General features: G+C 38.8%; 1 protein-coding gene across 1 annotated transcript in view; it reads left to right on the forward strand.

Annotated features, from left to right (window-relative positions):
* LOC124718804 (ras suppressor protein 1) overlaps window positions 1-26,755 on the forward strand; it is a 65,396-nt gene that overhangs the window by 25,447 nt on the left and 13,194 nt on the right. Inside the window, exons 5-7 of the mRNA XM_047244418.1 lie at window positions 5,091-5,173; window positions 11,910-12,024; window positions 22,770-22,902. Of these exons, the coding sequence (XP_047100374.1) occupies window positions 5,091-5,173; window positions 11,910-12,024; window positions 22,770-22,902 (331 nt within the window). The remainder of the gene's footprint in view (window positions 1-5,090; window positions 5,174-11,909; window positions 12,025-22,769; window positions 22,903-26,755) is intronic.

The following is a 26,755-nucleotide window of genomic DNA, read 5'->3' on the forward strand; positions in this document are numbered from 1 at the left end:
CCATTTAATCTATACTATTATATAAAAGCAAGACGTTGTTCAATGTTGTTGCCAAATATATAGAAATGTTCTTGACCAATTTACTTCAGATTTTTACTCGATACTCTAATAAACCTTCAGGTGGACATAGTCTACATTTTTGGGGGAAGCAGTAAAATCATCGAAGTTCTAGACCAAGTTACTTCATATTTATACACAGTACTCTAATAAACATTTGGATGGACATATACTACATTTTTAATATATTTTATATATAAATGTGTGTAGCTGTGCGACTATATAAATACAAGTCATTGTTTAACATTGTAACCAAATACCTGAAAGATCTTGACTGATTTTCTTGAAATTTTTACACTATTCTCTAATAAATGTTGGCTTCATACTTTTTTTTAAAATATATATGGTACAAAATATATACCTAAATTTTCTTTACTATTCAGAAAGAGGTTGATGTTTCACCTTGTTACCGAAAGACTCGGATGTTATTCTCAGATATTATCTGACCACTTTACTTCAGATTTTTACACAATACCCTAAAAGAGGAAATGTTGATAGGAAAAAATCTCAAAGTTTTTGACTGATTTATTTCAGATTTTTACCTGATACTGTAATAAACATTCGTACAGACATAGCATGTATTCTTTTTATACAACAATGTACAGGTTGTCCGTTAAAACTGACTGCGAGAAAGAAATGCTGTGCTGTCAAAATGGGTGGTTTCATTTTCTTCCTTGCAGTCAGATTTACATAAATGAGGGATATTGTATTCATGGCTTATCAGCTAATGATTAGAATACCAAATCACAGTTGTCCAAAACTTTCTGATCCTACCCATCTGCAGACTAAACTTATGGAAAATAGTGTCAATGAAGCTACTATCCTCACAGATTTAGCATCAGGAGAGGTTTCTCTTACCCTGTGTACCATTTATCCCAACTGATTTACCTGTTTACTTTAAGTGACTTCAGTTCTCAGTCAGAGATTTGCTGGTAATAGCAATAAAGATGGCTCAAAGTCAAGTCAGTGAGGCTGGGGGGGGGGGGGGGGGGATGGACAGAGAGAGGGATAGAATGAGGAGGAAATGGACCAAAGGGGGGTGGGGGAGATGGGCAGAGAGAGCAGGAAGAAGGATATTGGGGCATAAATATTTAGCAATTGCGAAGCATTGCTGGGTTCACTAGTATACAGTGTGTTCAAGAATTGAAAGGAAACAGTAGGAATAAAAAAGCAAAAGAGAAGTCCTAAGATTAAAAAGTGCAGAAGGTGAGGGTGAAATCTTTCACTTCCGTCTGTTTGCCAAAGAATCAGGAAAAAAAAAATATGTAAAAAAAATAAAGAAAGGCTCAAATGTATGATTCAGGGTTGATGTTTCACATTATTTTATTATCTGTATGATAATTTACAGTCGGCTAGTGATAGTGGTGTACTCTATTTAGTTTTGTTTAGAACTGTATTAAGAGAAATTGTTAGAACAGTGATTGGTTTGGTTTTGGTTTACTTTAGGGCGCAAGAAACAACTGGGGCCCTACACGCCTGTTAGAACAGTGTGTAATGGTATAATCGAAGTGAGCTGATCGTTAGTTTTGAGAGGGTTGACAGCACTCATTGGAAAGTCCTAATTTCATTCATTCTGGTAACCTGTTTCAGTTTTCTGAAAACTGTTTAACTTGAAAGATATTAGTAATTAAAGATAGGCCACACTCAAAATTACGTTGCCATTTGAGCTATTATGCTTGTTGGATTTAACATTATATTTTTGTGAAACAGATAATAATCTTCTTCATTATTCAGTGAAGCCTCTAATTAAGAATTTGCACAAATTGCAAAATTTCAAAAATGGCGATTTTACGTGTAAGTCAATTATCTACCAAAGAGTCATACAGTATTCAAATCAAATAGTACCGTGAGCATCTGTACTTTTTTAAGCAGCTATCTTTTAGTTAAATCAAATCATTGTTGGAACTTATCGATCATCAACATGTAAATGTTTGCCTTTTAGTTTTATAAACTAATATATAACATCTGAGTTCACAAAAATATCTGTACACCAGTCTATATATACTACCACCACACCCTCCCAAAAATCATCAGTCCACACCCTGTAATCACACGAGTAAAATCTGTCAATTGAGATCGCGTATTGCAATCACCTCACTAATATCTCCATGTTGCTCATGTGTTACATTATGTGATTGTGGCAGTCATTGTGGTACCATCTTGTAGCAACTATTCTTTTTTTTATTTGTGTGAGTTTGCACCCAGAAAAAATCTGATAACATCTCTCTTAGTGTAACAATGAAAACAGTCAATTTTTGACAGTATAATCTAATTGTATAGATAAAAAATGTACTCACCAAGTGGCAGCAGAATACGCATGTAAAAAAAAGTTGTTATTATGCAAGTTTTTGGAGGCAGTTGCTCTTTCTTCCAGCAGAAGTGTTGAAGAGGAAGAAACAGAAATGAAGGAAAAGGACAGGAGAGATCTAGGAAAAAGAGTAGATTTCAGAAAAGTCACCCAGAACTGCGGGTCAAGGGGGACTTACTGAACAGGATGAGAAGGAAAGACTCTTTCCTTCTCATCCCATGTGGTAAGTCTACCCTGACCCACAGTTCTGGGTGACTTTTCTGAAACCTACCCATTTTTCTAGATCTCTCCTGTCCTTTTCCTTCATCCATCTTTCTTCTCCTTCAACCCTTATACTAGAAGAAGGAGCCACTAGCTCCAAAAGCTTGCATAATTATAACCTTCTTTTATGTGTGTGTTCTGTTGCCACTTGGTGAGTACATTTTTTATCTATCCAATTACATCTCTGTTAGTGTGTGTGATGAAATTATGTAGGCATGGTATTATTACCGAGCTGCTGCCTGGTAAGCACAAAGCCAACATCTGTATGAAAGTTCACGTCCACTCAGTTCTCATTGTAATAGTGAGGTGTACAACAGTCAGCAGACCATATTCATATGGGTAACATTAATGTATGTAAAAAATACTGGCTCGGAAATCTGCACAATAATACCATATAGTAATTCATTGATTTCTTTGTGGTATGCAGACCAATATGCTCACTGTCCCTTATAACCACAGATGATAATTGATTACCAAACAAAGAGAGTATATAAAATGCTGCCTGCAGTAGCAAGGAAAGCATTTATCAAAAAGAGAAACTGAATATGAAATTAAATGTTAAGAAATCTTTTCTTACTTATGTGTTTGTGTGAAATATGTCCGTGTACAGAAGTGAAATGTGGACAGTAAAGAGTAGTAGTAGCTATTGAAATTTGGTTCTGCAGTAGAATTCTGAAGACTGAATGGATATAAGTAACTAATGAGAAGGTATTGAATCAAATCAGGGAGAAAAGAGATTTCAATGTGACTAAAAGAAGGAATTTGTTAATTGGAGACACCATGAGATATAAAGGAAACATCAATTTAGTAACGCAAGATGTGTGTGTGTTTGTGTGTGTGTGTGTGTGTGTGTGTGTGAGAGAGAGAGAGAGAGAGAGAGAGAGAGAGAGAGAGAGAGAGAGGGGGGGGGGGGGGGGTGTTAAATCATAGAGGGAGACCACGAGATGAATACAGTAAGCAGGTGTGATTGGATGTAGGCTGTGGTAGTTATTCAGAGATGGAGAGGCTTGCACGAGATAGAGTAGTGTGAGGAGTTGCATCAAAACCAGTCTTTGGACTGAAGATCACAACAACACTGAACTGCTCAATATTGGTATTTGTTTGAATTTATTAGTGTGAATAAACCTTCATGTGTGCTCTGAAGAAGTGTATTTGCATGGAAATACACCACGTGCGAATATAGGCTGCACCTAATCTTTTTATATGAGATTATAGTTAAAAGTAAATCTCAAATATAGGCCACACTATTAAATTAATGAGAAAATTCAGTTAGATGTTACCTGAAGTGCATCTCTCTCCCTCCCCTTCTTCAGCTCCCTCATAACTAAGGGTGTCTCATTGCACACACATGCTCAAAGTTATGACCTATTCCAATACTTATTGGTCCTCATTATTCCGTGGCTTATAGAAGAAGAAGGGGGGGGGGAATATTTCACCAGAGGAATTTAAACTTTCATGTTTGTGGGTTTGGCAATGTATTCAATGAAATAATCCACCTGTTTGTCACAGAACTACAATTTCGCAAAGCTGCCTAAAGCTTATGAAAACAGTTTGATGTTACATGATCCAGCTTTGATACAAAAATTTTTATTTATGTTCCCAAAAAGGGAATGTACACCAAACACCAGTCTATTTTGATATGTTGAACAGCACTACAGTAAATAATGTAGGGGTACGAAGTGTACAAATGTGGTGCTGAAAATCATTGGTCCACATTGCTACTGAGCGTTAAGGCTGATGTACAAAAATTACCACTGTTTTAATTTTTAATCGCAAAACTGATATTAATTTCAACCCACAACAGACAGGTACATGTCATTTTGAAATTGATGATTTATAATCCAAGGGGGAAAATCTCTATTATAGGCCACACCATGGTTTTCCAATTCAAAATTTATGGGGAAAAATGCAGCCTATATTCACGCAAATATGGTATTATAGTGCAGCTCTTCTTTTCCTTTGGATTTTAGAGTTACTATGGACATACTGACTACATCTACATTTTTAAGAGATTTGCAAGAACCTACATACCAGTCATCTCCAGAAATATATGAACATATTTTTAATTTTATGCAAATACAGTGAGTATTGTTGTTATTGTTTTGTTTTTGTTGTGATCTTCAATCAGAAGACTGGTTACATGCAGCTGTCCATGCTACTCTATCCTAAGCCTCATCATCTCCAATTTATTACTGCAACTTACATCCTTCTGAATCTGCTTACTGTATTCATCTCTTGGTCTCCCTCTACAATTTTTATCCTCCGCGCTTCCCTCCAATACCAAATTGATGATCTCTTGATGTCTCAGAATGTGTCCTATCAGTTGATCCCTTCTTTATGTTGTATATGCAATTTTATTTCCAAGATATATCTGTTTTACATCCTAGATAAGAGCCTAAAAATAAGCAAAAAATAAATAAATTCTTATACTTTTGTTAGCACCAAGTAATCATTTTATTTTCAGAAACTCTTCGTGCTCTGTACCTGGGTGACAATGACTTTGAAACTCTATCACCTGAGATAGGACAGCTAAAGAATTTACAAATTGTGAGTACATTTAGATATTACAAAGAAATTTTACTCTTTATTTTTTTTAATATACATTATACTCTTATATGCTGAGCACTGCATTTACATGCTTGTTTGCATTTACCACCTTCCTGCCATGAAAATTGAACATGACTATGCATATTACAGAAAATGTGGAAGTTGGCATATTCTGAATGTTGTTTGGTGTGTAGCCAATAGAACATGGCCATCTAGACTTTATTTTTGAGGAGAATGGAAGAGGGATGAAAGAAAAGGACTGATGAGGTTAGGGAATTGTAAGAGTTACAGAAAAGTTGCCCAGAACACTGGATTAAGGGTGTCTTGCTGGACAGGATGGACTTACTGAATTTTATGGGTGACTTTTTCATAATTCTCCCAATTTCCCAAACCTCGCTGCTCCTTTTCCTCTGTCCCTTTCCTTCCCCTTCAACCCTTCTGCCAGAAGAAAGAGATAATGGCTCTGAAACTCTGGACATTTCCATATCTTTTATGTGTGTTTTCTCTTGTCACTGCTCGGTAAGTAGATTTTTTTATCTGTCCAAATATACTATATTTTCTAACATTCATTTTACTCATATTAAAATCATCTTGGTGTTGCGCTAGATCACAATTTTCTATGTACAGTTCCCAAAAATTTTACTTTGTTGTGATTGTAACAGGACTAGGGCTAAAAAAAAGGGGGGGGGGGAGGAATACAAACAGTAAGGTATAAACATCTTCAAACTATTCTTTCTGATATTTCTGTCATACACTGATCTTGTCTTAGGTTTTCTCCCTAGATTACAACTTCTGTGGAAGTGATCTGAGCTTTTTATTTATTTATTTACATTTTCTTTGCGCGGAGCCATTGTAATGATGGCTTTTGTAAATGTCAGACTTAATACTATGGTTATATTTATACTTATAAAATACACTATATTCTGTAACTGTTGCTTCTTATGTCTATTTTTTACATTTATCACATTACAACTGATATGCTAATGCCTCATGTTACAATCAATATCTTAAAATTCATTGAAACAATATAAACATTTTTCTATTAGAAAAGATTTTAATTTTGTTTTAAAAACATTTCCCGTGTACGTTCTTAGAGAGTTTGGTAGCTTGTTATACCAAATCAAACCACTGATATATGGACTTCTATCAGTCATTTTTAATGTTGTTCTGTTACGGAAATAGTTACACTTTGCTCTAGTGTTGTGATCGTGTACATCACTGCCCTTGATAGCTTCTGTTGGTTGACTTATAAAAAATACAACTATTTTGAAGATGTACAGAGAATATATTGTCAGATATTTGTGCTGCACAAACACTTCATGACATGAATCTCTATGTCCCATCCCATCTATAAGTCTTATTGCTCTTTTCTGTAGTAGTAGTATTCTTTTTAAATGTACATCAGCTGCACAGCCCCATAGTTCAGTTTCGTAATTGAGAAAGGGGTAAAGTGTTCCATAATATACTAATTTCAGTGCTTGGCTAGGAACTATCTTTGCGAGCTGGCTGAGGAGATATATGGCACTGCTGACATTTCCGCATACGAAATTAATGTGGTATGTCCACCGCAAATTTTCAGCAACATATACACCCAGGAATTTACAGTTACCATTTTCTGTTGCAGAGATATTACACACACTATTCATATTGTTGTGATGAGAACTGCCTGTTTTAAATGTCAGTAGTTGAGATTTGGTGACATTCACCTTGAGTCCCTGATCATTGAAGTATTTTGTTACTTCTGTTACACCACTAGTAGCAAGAGATTCTAGCTTTTTAGATTCACTCCCATAGAATAAGATTGACGTGTCATCTGCATAGCTTACAATATGGGAGTTAATGGGTTGTGCAGTGTCGTTAATATATATAAGGAAGAGAAAGGGTCCAAGGATTGAGCCTTGTGGTACACCTTGTAATACAGGTTCACTGGTGGACTGGCAGTTCATGATTTTACTATCTAGTTTGTATGACAATTTAGTGTTTCGCTTACGATTCAACAGGTACGTGGTTAGAAGACTCATGGCTTGATCCCCAATACTATAAGATTTTAGCTTTTTAAGAAGTATCCTATGGTTTACCATATCAAATGCTCTTGTCAGGTCCAAAAATATACCTGCAGTCTGCGTCTTCTGGTCCAACAAACAGTAAACTTCACGGATGAACCGTGTAACTGCTGTGGTTGTACTTAGCTCTTTTCTGAAGCCATGCTGCGAACCTACAAGCAGTTTATGTTTTGTGAAAAAGACACTTAGCTGGGAAAGGATAATGCTTTTGAATATCTTACTAAAAGTGGTAATTAATGATATTGGTCTATAGTTGGAGACTTACTTCCCTTTTTATACACTGGTTTCACTACTCTCATTTTTAGAACCGTTGGATACATGTTTTCTCTAATGCTGTTTATCAGGTGAGTAAGAGGTTTAGAAATTTCTTTTAAGCATGCTTTAATAACCCAGTATATGTAGGATTCTTTTAGTGTGTAACATCCTGCTGGAGATCTTATTTAGTCATTTAATGCTGTCAACAAATTGAGACTTCGCTTTATCCGATCAGTCAATTTTATGAAGGCTCTGCCAATATTTACATCCCTACCTTGTAAACCATGGTGCATAAATGCCTGTGTACACACTGTAATAACTCTGTTTTAGTCTTTATACTCCCAACAAGAACAGTATGTAGATGACTATAGTATATTCTTCGATTCCTCGCATAATACTAGTTATTGAAATGTGAGAGCCTTCCGTGAAACAAGTTTGGCATTGAGTAGTAGTTCATTATCCACTGAAAATGGATAGCAAACAAAATGGCTGCTATTCAGTTAAAGGGAATTATGGGGAAACAGAGATCACAGAAAAAATTGGTAGCTTTGAGGCCACCATAAATCATACATTACAATCTAACAACAGAAATAATCAATTATTGACAATACAATGTAAGTGGATAGATAAAAAAATCTACTCACCAAGTGGTGGCAGAAGAACACACACACAAAGAAAGGTTTAACTTTTACAAGCTTTCAGAGCCAATGACTCCTTCTTTTGGCAGAAGAGTTGAAGGGGGAGGGGGAAGGGCGAAGGAAAAGGTCTGGAGAGGTTTAGGGAAAGGGGTACAATTCAGAAAAGTCACCCGAACCATGGATCAGGGGAGATTTACCAGACTGGCTGGGAGGGAAAGACTTTCTGTCTTATCCTGTCCAGTAAGTCTCCTTTCCGTCTCATCCAGTCCGGTAAGTCTCCCCTGGTCCAGGGTTCTGGGTGACTTTTCTGAACTGTACCCCTTTCCCTAAACCTATCCAGTCCATTTCCTTCACCCCTCTTCCTTCACCTTCAACTCTTCTGCCAGAAGAAGGAAACACTGGCTCCGAAAGCTTGTAAAAGTTAAACCTTTTTGTGTGTGTCTTCTCCTGCTGTCACTTAGTAAGCCATACACATTATAATCTATATTATTAAAAATTACTGAATTCTGTTCATACTATCTCGCCACCCTTTTGACACCTTTTTTTGCCATCTCATGTCAAAGACAATAGATATGTAAGAATGTATACCATTTGACACTTGTATTGTATTCTATTGTATGTTAACTGGGGGCCTAGAAACGACGGAGAGGCTCCGTCCCCACCGCAGCCGCATTTGTCCACAACCACACGATGACTACTGCTGTCCACTTCACCCCTCCGCTGCCCCACACCGAACCACTCTTTCAGGGTTATTTTGCAATTGGACCCCCAATGGCTTATGTCCAGGAAACTTCAGCTGACATTTGTTTAATGATTTTCCTGACATCACCAGTCATGGAGTGAACCTTTGACAATGCCAGCCACTCGTGCCGATGAAATTTCAGAAAGAGTGTTAAACAAAACATCAGCTGAACATTCTGAGACAACAGCTAACAGGCAGAATGTCATTACTGATTTGCTGTCATTTTACAGACATAAATTCTCAACGCATTATTGTAGCCAAGATAGACATGAAGCCCATGCCTACCAGAGTAGTACAAGTTTATACGCCAACTATCTCTGCAGATAATGCAGATGAAGAGATTGAAGAAATGTATGATGAGATGAAAGAAATTATTCAGGTAGTGAAGGGAGATGAACATTTAGTAGTCATGGGGGACTGGAATTCGACAATAGGAAAAGGAAGAGAAGGAAAAGTAGTAGGTGAATATGGACTGGGGTAAGGAATGAAAGAGGAAGCCGCCTGGTAGAATTTTGCACAGAGCATAACTTAATCATTGCTAACACTTGGTTTAAGAATCATGAAAGAAGGTTGTGTACATGGAAGAGACCTGGAGACACCAAAAGGTTTTAGACTGATTTTATAATGGTAAGACAGAGATTTAAGAACCAGGTTTTAAATTGTAAGACATTTCCAGAGACAGATGTGGACTCTAGCCACAATTTATTGGTTATGAACTGTAGGTTAAAACTGAAGTAACTGCAGAAAGGCAGGAATTTATGGAGATGGGACGTGGATAAATTGAAAGAACTAGAGATTTTAGAGAGTTTCAGAGGGAGCATTAGGGAACAATTGACAAGAACAGAGGAAAAGAGTACAGCAGAAGAAGAATGGATAGCTTTGAGAAATGAAATAGTGAAGGCAGCAGAGGATCAAGTAGGTAAAAAGATGAAGGGTAGTAGAAACCCTTGCGTAACAGAAGATATATTGAATTTGATTGATGAAAGAAGAAAATATAAAAATGCAGTAAATGAAGGCAGAAAGGAATACAAACGTCTCAAGAATGAGATCAACAGTAAGTGCAAAATGGCTAAGCAGCGATGGCTAGAGGACAAATGTAACAATGTAGAGGCATGTATCACTAGGGCTAAGATAAATACTGCTTATAGGAAAATTACAGAGACCTTTGGAGAAATGAGAACCACTTGTATGAATATCAAGAGCTCAGATGGAAAACCAGTTCTAAGCAAAGAAAGGAAAGTAGATAGATGGAAGGAGTATATAGAGGGTCTTTACATTGACAATGAAGTTGAGGGCAGTATTATGGAAATAGAAGAGGATGTAGGTGAAGATGAAATGGGAGATATGATACTGCATGAAGAATTTGACAGAGCACTGAAAGACCTAATTTGAAACAAGGCCCCGGGAGTAGACAACATTTCATTGGAATTACCGATAGCCTTGGGAGAGCCACCCCATCTGGTGAGCAAGATGTATGAGACAGGCGAAATACCCACAGACTTCCAGAAGAATATAATAATTCCAATCCCAAAGGAAGTCCGTGTTAACAGGTGTGAAAATTACCAAACTATCAGTTTAGTAAGTCACGCTTGTAAAATACTAATATGAATTCTTTACAGACAAATGGAAAATCTGGCAGAAGCCGACCTCGGGGATAATCAGTTTGGATTCTGTAGGAACTTAGGAACACGCGAGGCAATACTGACTCCTGAAGCTAGGCTAAGGAAAGGCAAACCTACGTTTCTAGCATTTGTAGACTTACAGAAGCCTTTGATAATGTTTACTGGAAAACTCTCTTTCAAATTCTGAAGTTGGCAGTGGCAAAATACAGGAAGCAAAAGTCTATTTACAGTTTGTACATAAACCAGAAAGCAGTTATAACAGTCGAGGGGCACAGAAGGGAAGCAATGGTTGAGAAGGTAGTGAGACAGGGTTGTAGCCTGTCCCTGATGTTATTCAATCTGTACATTGAACAAGCAGTAAAGAGAAAAAAAAGTTTGGAGTAGGGATTAAAATTCAGGGAGAAGACATAAAAACCTTGAGGTTTGCCAATGACATTGTAATTCTGTCAGAGACAGCAAAGGACTTGGAAGAACAGTTGAACGGAATGGAGAGTGTCTTGAAAGGAGGATATAAGATGAACATCAACAAAAGCAAAATGTGGATAATGGAATGTAGTTGAATTAAATCAGATGATGCTGAGAAAATTAGATTAGGAAATGAGACGCTTAAAGTATTAAAGGAGTTTTGCTATTTGGGGAGCAAAATAACTGATGATGGTCGAAGTAGAGATATAAAATGTAGACTGGCAATGGCAAGGAAAGCGTTTCTGAAGAAGAGAAATTTGTTAACATCGAGTATAGATTTAAGTGTCAGGAACTCTTTTCTGAAAGTATTTGTATGGAGTGTAGCCTTGTATGGATGTGAAACATGGTCAGTAAACAGTTTAGACAAGAAGAGAATGGAAGCTTTTGATCTGTGGTGTTACCGAAGAATGCTGAAGATTAGATGGGTAGATAACATAACTAATGAGGAGGCACTGAATTGAATTGGGAAGAAGAGAAATTTGTGGCACGACTTGACTAGAAGAAGGGATCGATTGATAGGACCCATTATGAGGCATCAAGGGATTACCAATTAAGTATTGGAGGGCAGCGTGGAGGGTAAAAATCATAGAGGGAGACGAAGAGATGAATACACTAAGCAGATTCAGAAGGATGTAGGTTGCAGTAGGTACTGGGAGATGAAGAAGCTTGCACAGGCTGTATCAAACCAGTCTTTGGAGTGAACAGCACAACACAACAACATGACTTCTCAACAGTGTATTTCCTACCTGTGATTATTTGGAGAATTTTGCTCAGTTTGATGTTCACTACCTTGCACTGACTTGATTACTGGTTAATTTTTCTTGCCCTGTGCATTCTTGTACTATTCACTTATGAAGCCATTCTTGTATTTGCGGGACACTACAACATTGTCGCTAGTTTGTTAGCATGTTACTGTGTGTGGCAACTTGAATCTCAATGTTTTTCTTTAAGCTGGTGCTGCGTGAGAACGACCTGGTGTCGCTGCCAAAGGAGATAGGGGAGCTGCACCGGCTGCGTGAGCTGCACATCCAGGGCAACCGACTGACTGTGCTGCCGCCGGAGCTCGGTAAGTCAGAGTGGTCGAAAAACATGGGGAGAACTCACCGTTTTGTTAGGAATGTAGATTTAGGCCACATGTGCCATCCAGCAGTGGTCTAAACCAAAGCAAACTGCACTTGCTATAATGCCACTCCTCACACGAACAGTACTCTTTCGTTCTCTCTTATTCATATGCTATGCAAATACTGTGTGTAGAGACATGAAAATGTAGCATTAATTGTTTGAAAAGTCAGCATCTGTTTTTTTGCAGAACAAGCAGTTGTTTTTTTGGAAATGATTAGACATAGAGATTTAAGATTTGCCATGTTAGATGACTGAAGATGGAGCCTTAGGCTTTAAAATTAATTGAAAATAGTAGAAAAGTTCTGATTAAAGATAAAAAGTAATAAAAGAGAATAAGTAGTTTTTATTGTCCGGAAGCTTTCATTTCACACATATTTGTACACATATTACATCCTTGTCTCCAACAAATTTCACCCTGCAGTTTCATCTGAATTCTGAGAAAACATGTATTTCTGCCTGTAGTCATTTCGAGAAAAATGTCTGTCGCTGGGAACTGCCTGACATGCTGGTCTTTTATTGTTGAAAGGCTGTTTATTAAGTTCACGTGACAAGCTTCAGCCTGTATATTAGGCCATCATCAAGTGCATCTGGAATTGCCACGTGTTAATACATAATATGATGGGCATATAGATATTTCTGTTTTTTTATGATAGAAGGTGAAAGGCAGTGCTCACGTATGTACAGTAAAAATACAGAAATAATATACAATTTATTTTTCACTGTAGAGAAGCAATGTCATATGATAAAGACAAGTAGATTTTAAAAAAATTTGGCACCCAATGACATCCTGAGGAAAAATGGGCGAGTTGTAATTACAAAAACTGAACAACCAATCTTCTATTATAAAAAACAAAAATATCTTTATCGTCATCATATTATATATTAATATGTGGCAGTTTCAGAAGCACTTGATGATGCCCTAATAAAAAGGCCAAAACTGGCTATGTGAACATAATAAAGTTCTAAAAAAAAAAAAAAAAAAAAAAAAGCAACTGGCAACTGGGATCATCAGTTACAGAAACAAGTAGTACTTCACTGTCTTATACAATCTGGCCCTAGAGAAGAAGTTATATCACCTGTGGTATTGAGCCACATGGCTCAGTGATCTTTGTCCCTGAAACACACTGGCAAAATTATTGGCTCTTTGCTGCTCTTTTTCTCACAGTATGGTTGATGCATTGAACAATGCAAACAAGAGGCAGATTTAACTTCACACTTTTAAAGTCTTCCAAATAAACCACATATGGGAGAGGAATGCCAACAGGTCATTTTTGGACATTTTTACACATCGCTTTCTCTTGTTGTCACCCGCACCCCAAATGGTAGCAAGGTATCTTATTTCCACAGAACTTTTATACAAATGAGTTATATACGTACCAAATTTGTATGAAATTGCTTCCAGTATTCCTGATCTGTGCTTTTATGTCTCCCATATCCCTCCCCCCCCCCCACCCCCTCCCCCCACCCTCCCCCCCACCCCTCCCCCCACCCTCCCCCCCACCCCGACCTTCCTGCAATCCTCAGTGTGGTGTCACCGCCAGACACCACACTTGCTAGGTGCTCGCACTCGCCCAGTTGTACAGCCGACTTAGCCAGAGATGGATCACTGACAACTATGCTCTCATTTGCCGAGACGATAGTTAGCATAGTTAGCATAGCCTTCAGCTACGTCATTTGCTACGACCTAGCAAGGCGCCATAATCCTATGTATATTGTGATGCCTGTACCGTCAGACCAATGTTCTCCAATTGTGGATTAAAGTTAAGTATTGTATCACTACGTACTTTATTTGCTACTATTAATTCCCTTAACTGTTCCAGACCTCGCGCCAGTCAGCGTGTAATTAAACACGTGCATTTCGGCCTCCTCTAGCAACACAGTGTTGGCTCTTCTGCCAACACTTCACTCAGCACTAGGAATGCTAAGTGTGTCCACATTTTTCATGAGATCTGAGATCTGCAGCATGTGGACAATGAAACACAGCTCTGTGAGCTATGTGATAACATGTTGAAAACTGGCTATTACCAAGTGTAGTTTTAAAGTGATTGCAACATACAGTTGTCAAGGTAATTTATGTATGCCCTGTATATTTCCTTCTTATAGAAAGGACAGAAAGTAGTGTGCTGTGATATTCCTTATTTCATTTAAACTTAAAGTTTTCAATTTCTGCTGATCCGGTTTTTTATGTCTCAGTGCCCAAAACACAAGTCTTCTACAAAACTATATTTCTTGTTCTTTGCAAAAGTTCATAATAATGAAGTCACACATGACTGCCACTCATTAGTTTATTAAAAGGATTGCACTACATTCTCACAGTGCTTAAACTCCAATCATTCATTTTCGTGAATCTCAGGTTATCTTTACTATATCTAGAACAAATGTGAATTGCTTTCAGCTGAGTGATTCAAATGAATAAATGCCCTCTGGATTTTTAAAAAATCACAACATTTCTTTCCAGTAAAATTTTCTTGTATCACCATTTATTGAATCCAAGATAGATACATGGATTGTTTTCTTACTGTGTGGTTTATTATGGACTATATTCTCTTTCGACAATTATATGAGAACTATTTTCATTGACAGTTGGGCAGTAACTGAACATTTTAACATTAATTAGATACAGCACTTTTTTCATTCATTTATTTATCATTCTTATAATAAAGTACAATGAGATTTTTGACTATGATCATCCCACTTCTCGCAGTTGCCGGCAATCAGTTAGTGCATCTCTGTGACTGGCACTGCCAAGTTCTCTGTGTCACTGGAGAAAAACCGTACTGTGTTTTCTTCTTCTTCTTCTTCTTCTTCTGCTTTTGTTATCAATATGTAGATTTGAAACTTTTAGAAACATAGTTTTTGCAAATGTCGGCAGCCATAAAATACTGTTCAAAGGATAACATAAAGAATCTATACTGTATAAAATAATTAATTTTAAAAAAGGTGAACAGGTTCAATCAGTGTTTGTTCATCTTCAGGTGGTTCAAATGGCTCCGAGCACTATGGGACTTAACATCTGAGGTCATGAGTCGCCTAGAACTTAGAACTACTTAAACCTAACTAACCTAAGGACATCACACACATCCCTGCCCGAGGTAGGATTCGAACCTGCGATCGTAGCAGCAGCACGGTTCCAGACTGAAGTGCCTGGAACCACTCGGCCACAGTGGCCGGCCTCATCTTCAGACCATTACTGCTTGGTGACTGCTGGAGATGGCGGCACGGAGCACGAACTGCTCTAGGATGGCATCTCAAATCTCTCGGGTCAAATTGAAATAGATGATAGTGGACCACAACTAATTACGTTAATACAGGGAATCAGCGGTCAGAAATGCATATTTAGTATGTTATGGACATATACAGCATGCACCACACAACATTAACATAGCTCACAATAATTGGTCAAAGCGGCGATCACCAGTCTCAGTGCATAGATGGCACTGCCACAATCTCTCAAGGATCCCTGATGTCTGTTGTATCAGGAGACTGGCAACTTGGAACCTAGCAAGCATGTCTTCATCCATTTCCCTGGGGGTTTCATACACCAACATCTTGATGTAAAGTTCAGAGGTGTGAGACCCAGTGATCACACTGGCTGTGGGGCAGACCTCCCTGTCCAACAGTTCAGGTGCTCGTGGACATCAGTATCGAAGTGAGCTGGTGGACCATCGTGTTGAAACCACATGCTCAATGAGTGACAAGGGCTACAGTCTCCAGCAACTGTGGTGGCACATCTCGCAGGAACACCAGATAATGTGGACCGGTCAAATGGGGAGGCAGCAAATAAGGTCTTATTAGGTGATCTCGGACAATGCCCGCCCGTATGCTGACAGAGAATTGTTGCTGGTGCCCACGATGTGCGTGGGGTAGGGATTGTACTCACTCCAGCCATTGCTGTTGCAATCATTGATAACATAATTGTGGGTAAATTGGGCCTCACTCGTGAACAATGAAAAATGTACGGAGTTTGGCACTACTTCACCGTGGTGAATAATCTATTGACAGAAATGAATGCAGTGTATCATTCCAGGCTTATGGTTACCACCCCCGCATTATAGTGGGTGATCAAAAAGTCAGTATAAATTTGAAAACTTAATAAACCATGGAATAATGTAGATAGGTCCGCCCCTCGTGGTCTCGCGGTAGCGTTCTCGCTTCCCGAGCATGGGGTCCCGGGTTCGATTCCCGGAGGGGTCAGGGATTTTTCCTGCCTCGAGATGACTGGGTGTTGTTGTCTTGTCTTCATCACCATCATTCATCCCCATTACGGTTGGAGGAAGTCAACGGCAAACCACCTCCATTAGGACCTTGCCTAGTAAGGCGGTGCGGATCTCCCGCATCGTTCCCCTACGCTCTGTAAAGAAGCATGGGACTTCATTTTCATTTCACAATGTAGATAGAGAGGTAAAAATTGACACACATGCTTGGAATGACATGGGGTTTTATTAGAACCACCCCAAATTGCTAGACGCATGGAAGATCTCTTGCGCACGTCGTTTGGTGACGATCGTGTGCTCAGCCGCCACTTTCGTCATGCTTGGCCTCCCAGGTCCCCAGACCTCAGTCCGTGCGATTACTGGCTTTGGGGTTACCTGAAGTCGCAAGTGTATCGTGATCGACCGACATCTCTAGGGATGCTGAAAGACAACATCCGACGCCAATGCCTCACCGTAACTCCGGACATGCTTTACAGTGCTGTTCACAACATTATTCCTCGACTACAGCTATTGTTGAGGAATGATGGTGGACATATTGAGCATTTCCTGTAAAGAACATCGTCTTTGCTGTTATGCTAATTATTGCTATTCTGATCAGATGAAGCGCCATCTGTTGGACATTTTTTGAACTTTGGTATTTTGTTGGTTCTAATAAAACCCCATGTCATTCCAAGTATGTGTGTCAATTTGTACCTCTCTATCTGCATTATTCCGTGATTTATTCAGTTTTCAAATTTATACTGACTTTTTGATCACCCGGTATTACTAGATCAATACTCTTATATCTCCAGCTATAATTAAATTCAATTACTATTTGATAATAGGACAAAGGCTTTTAGAAGAATAATAGCAACACCAAACAATAGTCGTTACAGTATCCTTTGTACCATAAGCAATCAAAATCTGATTCAGGAATATAATATACGGAAAATGTTTAGATAAAAGAATAATATATTTCGTTCTCATCATCTGTAAATGGTAGGAATTAAATCTCAAGCAGCCTAATTAACAAAATGTGGATAATTGATTGTTAAGCATTGTTATAATGCTTATTTCAGCAATTTCAATATTAATGTGATTTTTATATGTTTAGGAAATGTTTTAAACTTGTTCTAGCAAAGTAGGGGATATTATAGAGTGTCTGATATTGTTGTTAAACTATTTCGTATTCTAAATTATGTTTTGCATTATTATAACCAGTAGTACATTGTAGGAATAGTATAAATACTCAGTCTCGAATATTGTTAGGCAGATGAGTGTTGGTGCATGATTCAGGTTTGGATTTACAATAGAGCAACCCGTGTGTTGGACATTGTCTAAAACAGCATATTAGAATAGTGCAGTGACGGATTATTTCAGATTATTAAACAGTTTGATTTAATATTGCAAAAGGCAGAATGATATGTGACTTTATATTCGTACTTCATTGAGTGCTAGTGTTGAACAATACAATGGACCTAACACATACATTTCTATCAAATTACTGCATCTGGACTATTTAATATCGCCAGTGTAGTATGTGCTACCATCGGTTAGCTGTAGTAGCAACAACGAGGCATATTACACTGGAGATTGATCATGAGCTCATAAGATACAGGTTTTGAAGTGAACAAATCTACATACTTACTTTACTTCAGTTGTGGCCTACATCATTGTAGTGAAATCCATTACGGTATCCTGTATTTACTGAACAAGCATATTTTAGCTCGTGTATGCAGTCATCGAGGGACACTGAAGGCAAGATATTCACAGGTATTTAAGCCATTTTCAACTACTCACTAACCGTTGGGACGTTACAGCAGGGTCCAAAATTCATTGGTCCCATCACTTACACACATTTTTCATGGTAGGGACGTAATACCTGTTCCACCAGTGCTCTCCACAAAGTATCCTTCAAAGTTAAGGAGTGCTTATTGCTGGGTGGTCGACCACACAATCAGACACCATCCCCTCAAAGTCTGACGTTGAGGCATGTCCTTGGTGGGAACCTCAGCCAGTTCTCTGTGGCGTGAATGACACTATCTCTCGTAAATTGGTATCCTTGGAGATAAACTTCTTCCAATTAGGATGATGCCTGTTGGAAAAGCATTCTCTGCACATTCATGTTGTTTTATGTGCACAATAGCCTGCTGCCATTAAATGCAAGTCCGTCAACTCTCGTGACGAATAACATTCAATCTCTGACTATGCATCATGCACTGTACACAGTAACCCACCTCACTGTGGACACATCATAAGCTGTCTGATGCAGTGGTCAACTGACACCAGAGATACTGGTGTGCATGCGGCACAGGTTAATGCACCAGTGCAGTGCATTCAATTATAACATGAAGTGTTCTATGAGCTGAGTTGTGTACAGTATGTCTGTCTTGGTGGTCGGGGATGTACGCTATCACCCACTGGCTGTTTCAGTGCGTAACTGACACCAGGACTCTTTGAGATAGTGCAGCAGAACTGCGTGCGCCATTGCAATACTTGCAGTGAGACTGGCAGTTGTCACTTTGAACAATTGCTATGAGCTATGTCGTCATTATGCAGTGTACATTGTGTGTGTCTGTAACACAATAAATATGCATTTCTGACCATTTGTTCCCTATCTCAATATAATCGGTTGTGCACCCACTATCATCTGCTTCAATTTGACCCCAAAGCCTTGAGACATCCTGCATGTGTTGTATAATACAGATAACAGCTACTTTGGAAACAAGGAAAAGAAAAAAAAAAGGCTGCTGTTCCTCTTGCTGTATTACACAGCTAAAACACCAAACTAAGTATTTATATATATAATAGAGGGAAACATTCCACGTGGGAAAAATATATCTAAAAACACAGATGATGTGACTTACCGAACGAAAGTGCTGGCAGGTCGATAGACACACAAACAAACACAAACATACACATGAAATTCAAGCTTTCGCAACAAATTGTTGCCTCATCAGGAAAGAGGGAAGAAGAGGGAAAGACGAAAGGATGTGGGTTTTAAGGGAGAGGGTAAGGAGTCATTCCAATCCCGGGAGCGGAAAGACTTACCTTAGGGGGAAAAAAGGACAGGTATACACTCACACACACACACATATCCATCCGCACATACACAGACACAAGCAGACATTTGTAAAGGCAAAGCCCTGTTGGAAGCGGCTAAAAAAGATCAGTGATGTGGGAAAAACGGAAATGGAAAAAAAGCGAAAGTTATTGGAACTAGCCGAAATGGCTGTTTAGTAGCTGAAAGGAACTGTTTGTGAACTGGAAACAGTGGATTTTGTAGCAGCAGTATTGTTGAAAGCGGAAAAAAAATATAATCTTTTTTGGTTATGGTTGGGAGTGGGTTACGTGTTATTGAGTCTATATAGGCGGGATAAAATTGTGTGGTAGATTCGGTGAATACAAAGTGAAACTACTTGCAAAAACAGAAAGAGAAAATAAGATGACAGGAAAGATTTCGAAATGCAACAGTGACAATAACAACTTTACAAATGTCTGCTTGTGTCTGTGTATGTGCGGATGGATATGTGTGTGTGTGCGAGTGTATACCTGTCCTTTCCGCTCCCGGGATTGGAATGACTCCTTACCCTCTCCCTTAAAACCCACATCCTTTCGTCTTTCCCTCTCCTTCCCTCTTTCCGGATGAGGCAACAGTTTGTTGCGAAAGCTTGAACTTCATGTGTATGTTTGTGTTTGTTTGTGTGTCTATCGACCTGCCAGCACTTTTGTTCGGTAAGTCACATCATCTGTGTTTTTAGATATATAAATATTTATATAATTTATATCTAAAAACAAAGATGATGTGACTTACCAAATGAAAGTGCTGGCAGGTCGACAGACACACAAACAAACACAAACATACACATAAAATTCAAGCTTTCGCAACAAACTGTTGCCTCGTCAGGAAAGAGGGAAGGAGAGGGGAAGACGAAAGGAAGTGGGTTTTAAAGGAGAGGGTAAGGAGTCATTCCAATCCCGGGAGCGGAAAGACTTACCTTAGGGGGAAAAAAGGACAGGTATACACTCGCACACACGCACATATCCATCCACACATACAGACACAAGCAGACATATTTAAAGACAAAGAGTTTGGGCAGAGATGTCAGTCGAGGCAGAAGTGTAGAGGCAAAGAAGTTGTTGAAAGACAGGTGAGGTATGAGTGGCGGCAACTTGAAATTAGCGGAGATTGAGGCCTGGCGGATGACGAGAAGAGAGGATATACTGAAGGGCAAGTTCCCATCTCCGGAGTTCGGATAGGTTGGTGTTGGTGGGAAGTATCCAGATAACCCGGACGGTGTAACACTGTGCCAAGATGTGCTGGCCGTGCACCAAGGCATGTTTAGCCACAGGGTGATCCTCATTACCAACAAACACTGTCTGCCTGTGTCCATTCATGCGAATGGACAGTTTGTTGCTGGTCATTCCCACATAGAATGCGTCACAGTGTAGGCAGGTCAGTTGGTAGATCACGTGGGTGCTTTCACACGTGGCTCTGCCTTTGATCGTGTACACCTTCCGGGTTACAGGACTGGAGTAGGTGGTGGTGGGAGGGTGCATGGGACAGGTTTTACACCGGGGGCGGTTACAAGGGTAGGAGCCAGAGGGTAGGGAAGGTGGTTTGGGGATTTCATAGGGATGAACTAAGAGGTTACGAAGGTTAGGTGGACGGCGGAAAGACACTCTTGGTGGAGTGGGGAGGATTTCATGAAGGATGGATCTCATTTCTGGGCAGGATTTTAGGAAGTCGTATCCCTGCTGGAGAGCCACATTCAGAATCTGATCCAGTCCCGGAAAGTATCCTGTCACAAGTGGGGCACTTTTGTGGTTCTTCTGTGGGAGGTTCTGGGTTTGCGAAAGCTTGAATTTTATGTGTATGTTTGTGTTTGTTTGTGTGTCTGTCGACCTGCCAGCACTTTCATTTGGTAAGTCACATCATCTTTGTTTTTAGATATATATTTCCTACGTGGAATGTTTCCCTCTATTATAACCATATTTATATAATTTTACATAGACCATTATCAGTTGTTTGCATAATGAAAAAGTCAGGATGTGTCAATACAAATATTAGAGTTATGTGGACTTTACATTCTTGAGACATATGTTCCAGTAAATTGTAGGAGTGGCTAATGATTTACTCTTTTACTTTGTTGTAAGCTTGTTGTGGTCCTCAGACGGCCAACCAATGAAACAAAATAATAGTATTAATAATAATGATAATAATAATAACTTGTAGTTATGTTGGTGGATTTCAAAAAGCTTTTCACTCTGTTGATAGGGAGACTATAGATAAAATAATTCCAGAATTTGTCATAAAGTCTAAACAAGCAAACCTAATCTGTGAAACACTTACAGATACAGTCTGCAAAGTAAAATTTATGGGAAAGATCTCACAGCCTTTCAAAATAGAGGTTATGGCATATTCCCAATTCTTTTTGACAGTATGTTAGAGAAAACAGTGAGAGTTCAGAACGAAGAACTTACTTAACTCAATATTTTGCCGATAAATTAGGAAGAGGAAGCAAAAAGATTGAAATCAGATGTCTTTCATTTGCAGGTGATTTTGATATACTTTCCAAAAATTTGGCATCTGCTATAACACAAATAAAATAGCCAGCAGAACTGGGTTAAGAATTTCTGCAGAAAAAACAAAATTTTTAACAAACATTAAGGATGTTCCAAATTTCCTGAAAACAAGTATTGGCCAGATAGAGAGGGTAAAGAAAATCAAATATCTAGGGGAGATAGTCCAAGAAAATGCTCTAGAAAATTCTGCAATAGAGGAAAGGGTGCATAAAATGGGGAGACCATATGGTATCACCGAAGACGTCTATAATAAAAAGTGCCTATCCAAAAATGCAAAAATAAGGCATTGCAACACAATAGTGAAGCCAGAAAGCCCTTATGCAAGTGAATGCATGGCATTAAATTTTAACTTAGATGAAGCATAAGTATTAGAAAGTCGAATTATAGGGAAAATATTAGGACCTCAAAACACAGCAGGAGGTTTGAAATTATGAAGTAATGCTGAAATATACCAAAGTATAGAAACAGGAGGTGTAAACAACAGAAACCTTTTGGAAAAAGTATTGAAACTGGAAGGATTCCAAGGGAGGGTAGCTAAAGTGACCGGTTGAAAGTGGTCTGAAGACAGAAAGACGAAACAGTGAACAAATGAGAGCATACTGGAAGGAAAGAAAGGAACAAAGATTGAAGAATTGAAATTGGAATTTGGTCCTCAGATAGCCTATTCACAGCAAATAATAATAATAATAATAATAATACTAAAAGCAATAGTGAAAAAGTGTGGATTGCTACTCACCACATAAAGGATGCATAGCACAGCAGACAGGTGAATTTAAAAGTAGACTAAGCTATCAGACATAGAAAAACACACATACATTCATACATGCACAACTCTTACAATGCAGCTACTTTGACCTCTGGATGCTGAGGCAATATTTGAAAGTAAAATACCATTCATTTTCTGTTACAGGTCAGTTGGATCTCATCAGCAATAAATCAGTCCTGAAGATGGAGAACAACCCGTGGGTCGCACCGATTGCAGACCAGCTGCAAGTCGGTGTCTCGCACGTCGTCGACTACATACGATCTGACACTTACAAGTTGTAAGTAGACTAACCCTGGCACAGTCAAGTTTTTTATCCTTAAAAGTAGAGTAAAAAAATTAGCTAGATATCATTGCTACAACATGTAATTTCCCGAGGATGATAACTTTCCACATTTCTTTCTGTACAGCAGTATCCTTTTGTAATCGTGACTGGATATTTGCTTTTAATGACACAAGCTACAGAACTTCATTAATATCTACATCACTAGTCTCCAATTCACACTAAAGTGTTTGCCAGAGGGTCCACAAAACAAGTTTCACACTAGTTCTCGACTGTTCCGCTCTCGAATAGCACACGGGATGAACGAACACCTAACTCTTTCTGTGCGAGCTCTGAGTTCCGTTATTTTATCACGACTGTCCAGAACTTCACAGTAAACGTGGTCTGCAATGAGACAGTGAACAGAGGCTTGTGAGCAGCAAGTACGGTACCCCCTCCATCGTCACAGGGAAGAAGATGGGGAGCGAGAGTGGAAGCTAGTGTAAATGAGGAAACAGATCCTGGGGGTTATTCTAAAAGAGATCTAAACTGTCTTCATATTCCCTGTCACATTACAGATAAAGTACTACAAGCTACAGATCGTCACAAACTGGGTACCCAAAGTTTTATCATTTTTCTTTTTAGTTGTGCTGCAAATCCTGATTTATTTTCCAAACTAACTCTCTCTCTCTCTCTCTCTCTCTCTCTCTCTCTCTCTCTCTCCCTCCCTCCCCCTCCCCCCTCTCCCTCCCCCTCCCCCTCCTCCTCCTCCTCCTCCTCCTCCTCCTCCTCCTCTTCATCTCCCTCTCCCCTCGTAGAGCAGAGTTGTCCAACTCATGGCCCATGGGCAGCTTGTGGCCCAACTCAAGTATTACTGCATCACAAGAAGAGAGCATCTGTCACACAATCAGAAAAAAAATCCATAAAATTCCATTTTTGTAAGTTTATGATAGTTGTGTATTTTCAATTTCAAACTACTATACTTACCTCCAACCGAACATTCCCCCTCCCCGTTTTCTTCACCTCAGTGGTTATTGTTAGTGTTAAGTATATTTTATGTGGCCCAAAAGTAGTAATCTTCTATCAGTGTGGCCGAGATAAGGTAAAAGGTTAGACGCCCCTGCTGTAGAAGCATAAAGTAATAAATTCGATGACAAACCTACGTATTCTAAACTTTCTTAAATTCTGCTAAGAAAGAGGTTCGTTCTGCGCATCTGACGTCACAAAACACAGTCAGCCAATGAACAGAGAACGACATTGCCAGATCTCGACTACAGTGCAGAGCACGGACGAGTGTCCTCAGTTTTAGAAATGTTCAGTCATAAATAAAGTAATTGAACAAAAGCAATGTCTTGATAGCAGACTTCCTTTTATAGAAAGTTTGGAAAAAGCATTCTTTATACCAATTGCTTCATATTCTATTAATTAATTAAACCAAACAAGCAATAAGACTCCTAATTCAGGCGATAGCAAGGAAAGGTGTTTGTATCAATCTCACGAACCGCTTTTTCGCAATAAAGAACAGCGGTAATTGTTTATTTCCTATTGTACTTCGATGAAGCGTGAGTAATTCATAGTCATACCAACAGTGTTTGTCAGTATTTTGCGTGACATGTTAGAGTACTCATGGCGTTCTGCAGTCAGACGAGCTGCGTTAGCGTAACGGTTAAGGTGTTGGGCTTCTACGTGAAAGGTAGTGAGTTCAAACCTTGTGCGGTGCTTAATATTTTCATTATTTAAAAACAATATCGAAGTGCCTTACTTCACGAATTATATTCGTTTGAATGCAATTTTTTGAAATTTCTACTGCTTTGTCTCTTCATTAACCGTTTCGCTGCTGCAGACACGTGCTCCCCGCATTCCGCGCTGTGCGCGATTTTGTCATCACTGCACTGCTCGCCTGTGCAGACACATGGTGTTCCCACTGCTTTGACACACTTGTCATTTGATTTCACAAAAACTATTTGGCCCAAAAATTTGATTTTTACACGTCTTCTTGACTGATACCTTCCCCCCATAAATGACTTAATTTTGTTTCGATGTTCAACGTAGTTATTATGCAGCATTAAATGTAGTAAACCATTGCACGAAATTTTGAAGAGTTTGCAGAGGTAAAAGTCCATAGAGTATACTTTCCGTATGGTCGATTTTAGTTGCCACAGTGTTGAGAATGAAATATGGACAAGATACCTAACTTTCATATAATATTTACTGTATAACAATATCTCATTTAATTTAAGTACTACATAGGTGTCGTATGTAATATTGAGAAATATTCCGTCTTTCGCGACTGTAATAAAAGTTTTATTTACACACGGCGCATTTGGCTTTATTTTAAAGCACTTCCATCGCTGAAAGGTATGGCACATACACAATGGTACTCATGTTCTCTTTCTTGTTTTTGTTCCACAGTCGCAGTTTTACCAATGGTACTGAAATATATCCCTCTTCTGCAACTGTAATAAGCGACTTATTTAGACCAGGTGCGTTTCTCTCTTTTGAAGCATCTTCAGTGGACAGTATTTTGTCTCCTTCATTGCCAAGTCACCTTTCGTAGTTTTGTGCTGCGGTAACACAATATTCAACGTTCGTGTTGGCTGATCAGTGTTTTAGCAAATAAATGATGTTTGTGTGTGCCACACACAAAAATTATATTTGTCATAGCTTAGAGCACTTCACTGATAGACGGTATATTCAAGTCCTAATGTTTTTGTAAGTCCACAGTTTTGTTTAATGTATTTGTCTACTTCCTTTTGATTGATTGAAGTGCTTTAACATAAAGCCAAACGTGCCCAGTGTAAATAAAACTTTTGTTACAGTCGCAAAACATGGAATATTTCTCAATATTACACATGACACCTATGTGGTACTTAAATTAAATGAGATATTGTTATACAGTAAATTTTATATGAAATTTAGATATCTTGTCCACATTTCATGCTCAACATTGTGGCAACTAAAATCGACCATACGGAAAGTATACTCTATGGACTTTTACCTCTGCAAACTCTTCCAAATTTTGCGCAATGGTTTACTATATTTAATGCTGCATAATAACTGTGTTGAACATCGAAACAAAATTAAGTCATTTATGGGGGGAAGGTATCAGTCAAGAAGATGTGTAAAAATCTAATTTTTGGGCCAAATAGTTTTTGTGGAATCGAATGATAAGAGTGTCAAAGCAGTCGGAAGACCATGTGTCTGCACAGGCGAGCAGTGCAGTGACAAAATCACGCACAGCGTGGAATGCAGGGAGCACGTCTTTGTAGCAGCGAACGGGTTAATGCGGCCGTGGTGGCTTTACTTCATTAACTGCGCGCTCCCCCCTAAACATAAGCTTGCTAACTATGCTATACTATGGCGCTGCTTCTCTTGGCGCGTGCAACTGGCAACGCAGCAATCTCCCACGTCTGGGCGGGCATGTGCGAGCCGCCAAGATAAAAGAATTGAACTATAGCGTGCGACATATGATTGTCGTGCATGATAATGGCACCGTGCAGAAGTGTTTTGCCTGAAGCTTACCTAAATGTTCAGTTGCAGCTATCAAGTATTCTTTTATTAGATTACCATCCACGAAAGGGTGCAAAGATTACTAAAAATAGTGCAGTTTTGTAGCTGATCCAACCAGCGCACTCACTTTATTTTTCTTCGTCTACTTCCTCCTCTTCAGGGAGCTTCTCTTTAAGTTTTAAAATCTCTTGTACATACTAACATCTTTCACATTTTCTTTTTCTGCATTCTTTGACATTATAAGACATGTAGTACCTCTGTAAATTGAACCTCATGCAAGTATTAACTGCCTTATGATATTCTAAACATTTTCCAAACTCATCGTTCCTCACACAGCAGATTGAAATGCAAAGAATTGTCG

The sequence above is a fragment of the Schistocerca piceifrons genome, chromosome 10, assembly GCF_021461385.2.
Source record: "Schistocerca piceifrons isolate TAMUIC-IGC-003096 chromosome 10, iqSchPice1.1, whole genome shotgun sequence".
Taxonomy (NCBI): Eukaryota; Metazoa; Arthropoda; class Insecta; order Orthoptera; family Acrididae; genus Schistocerca; species Schistocerca piceifrons.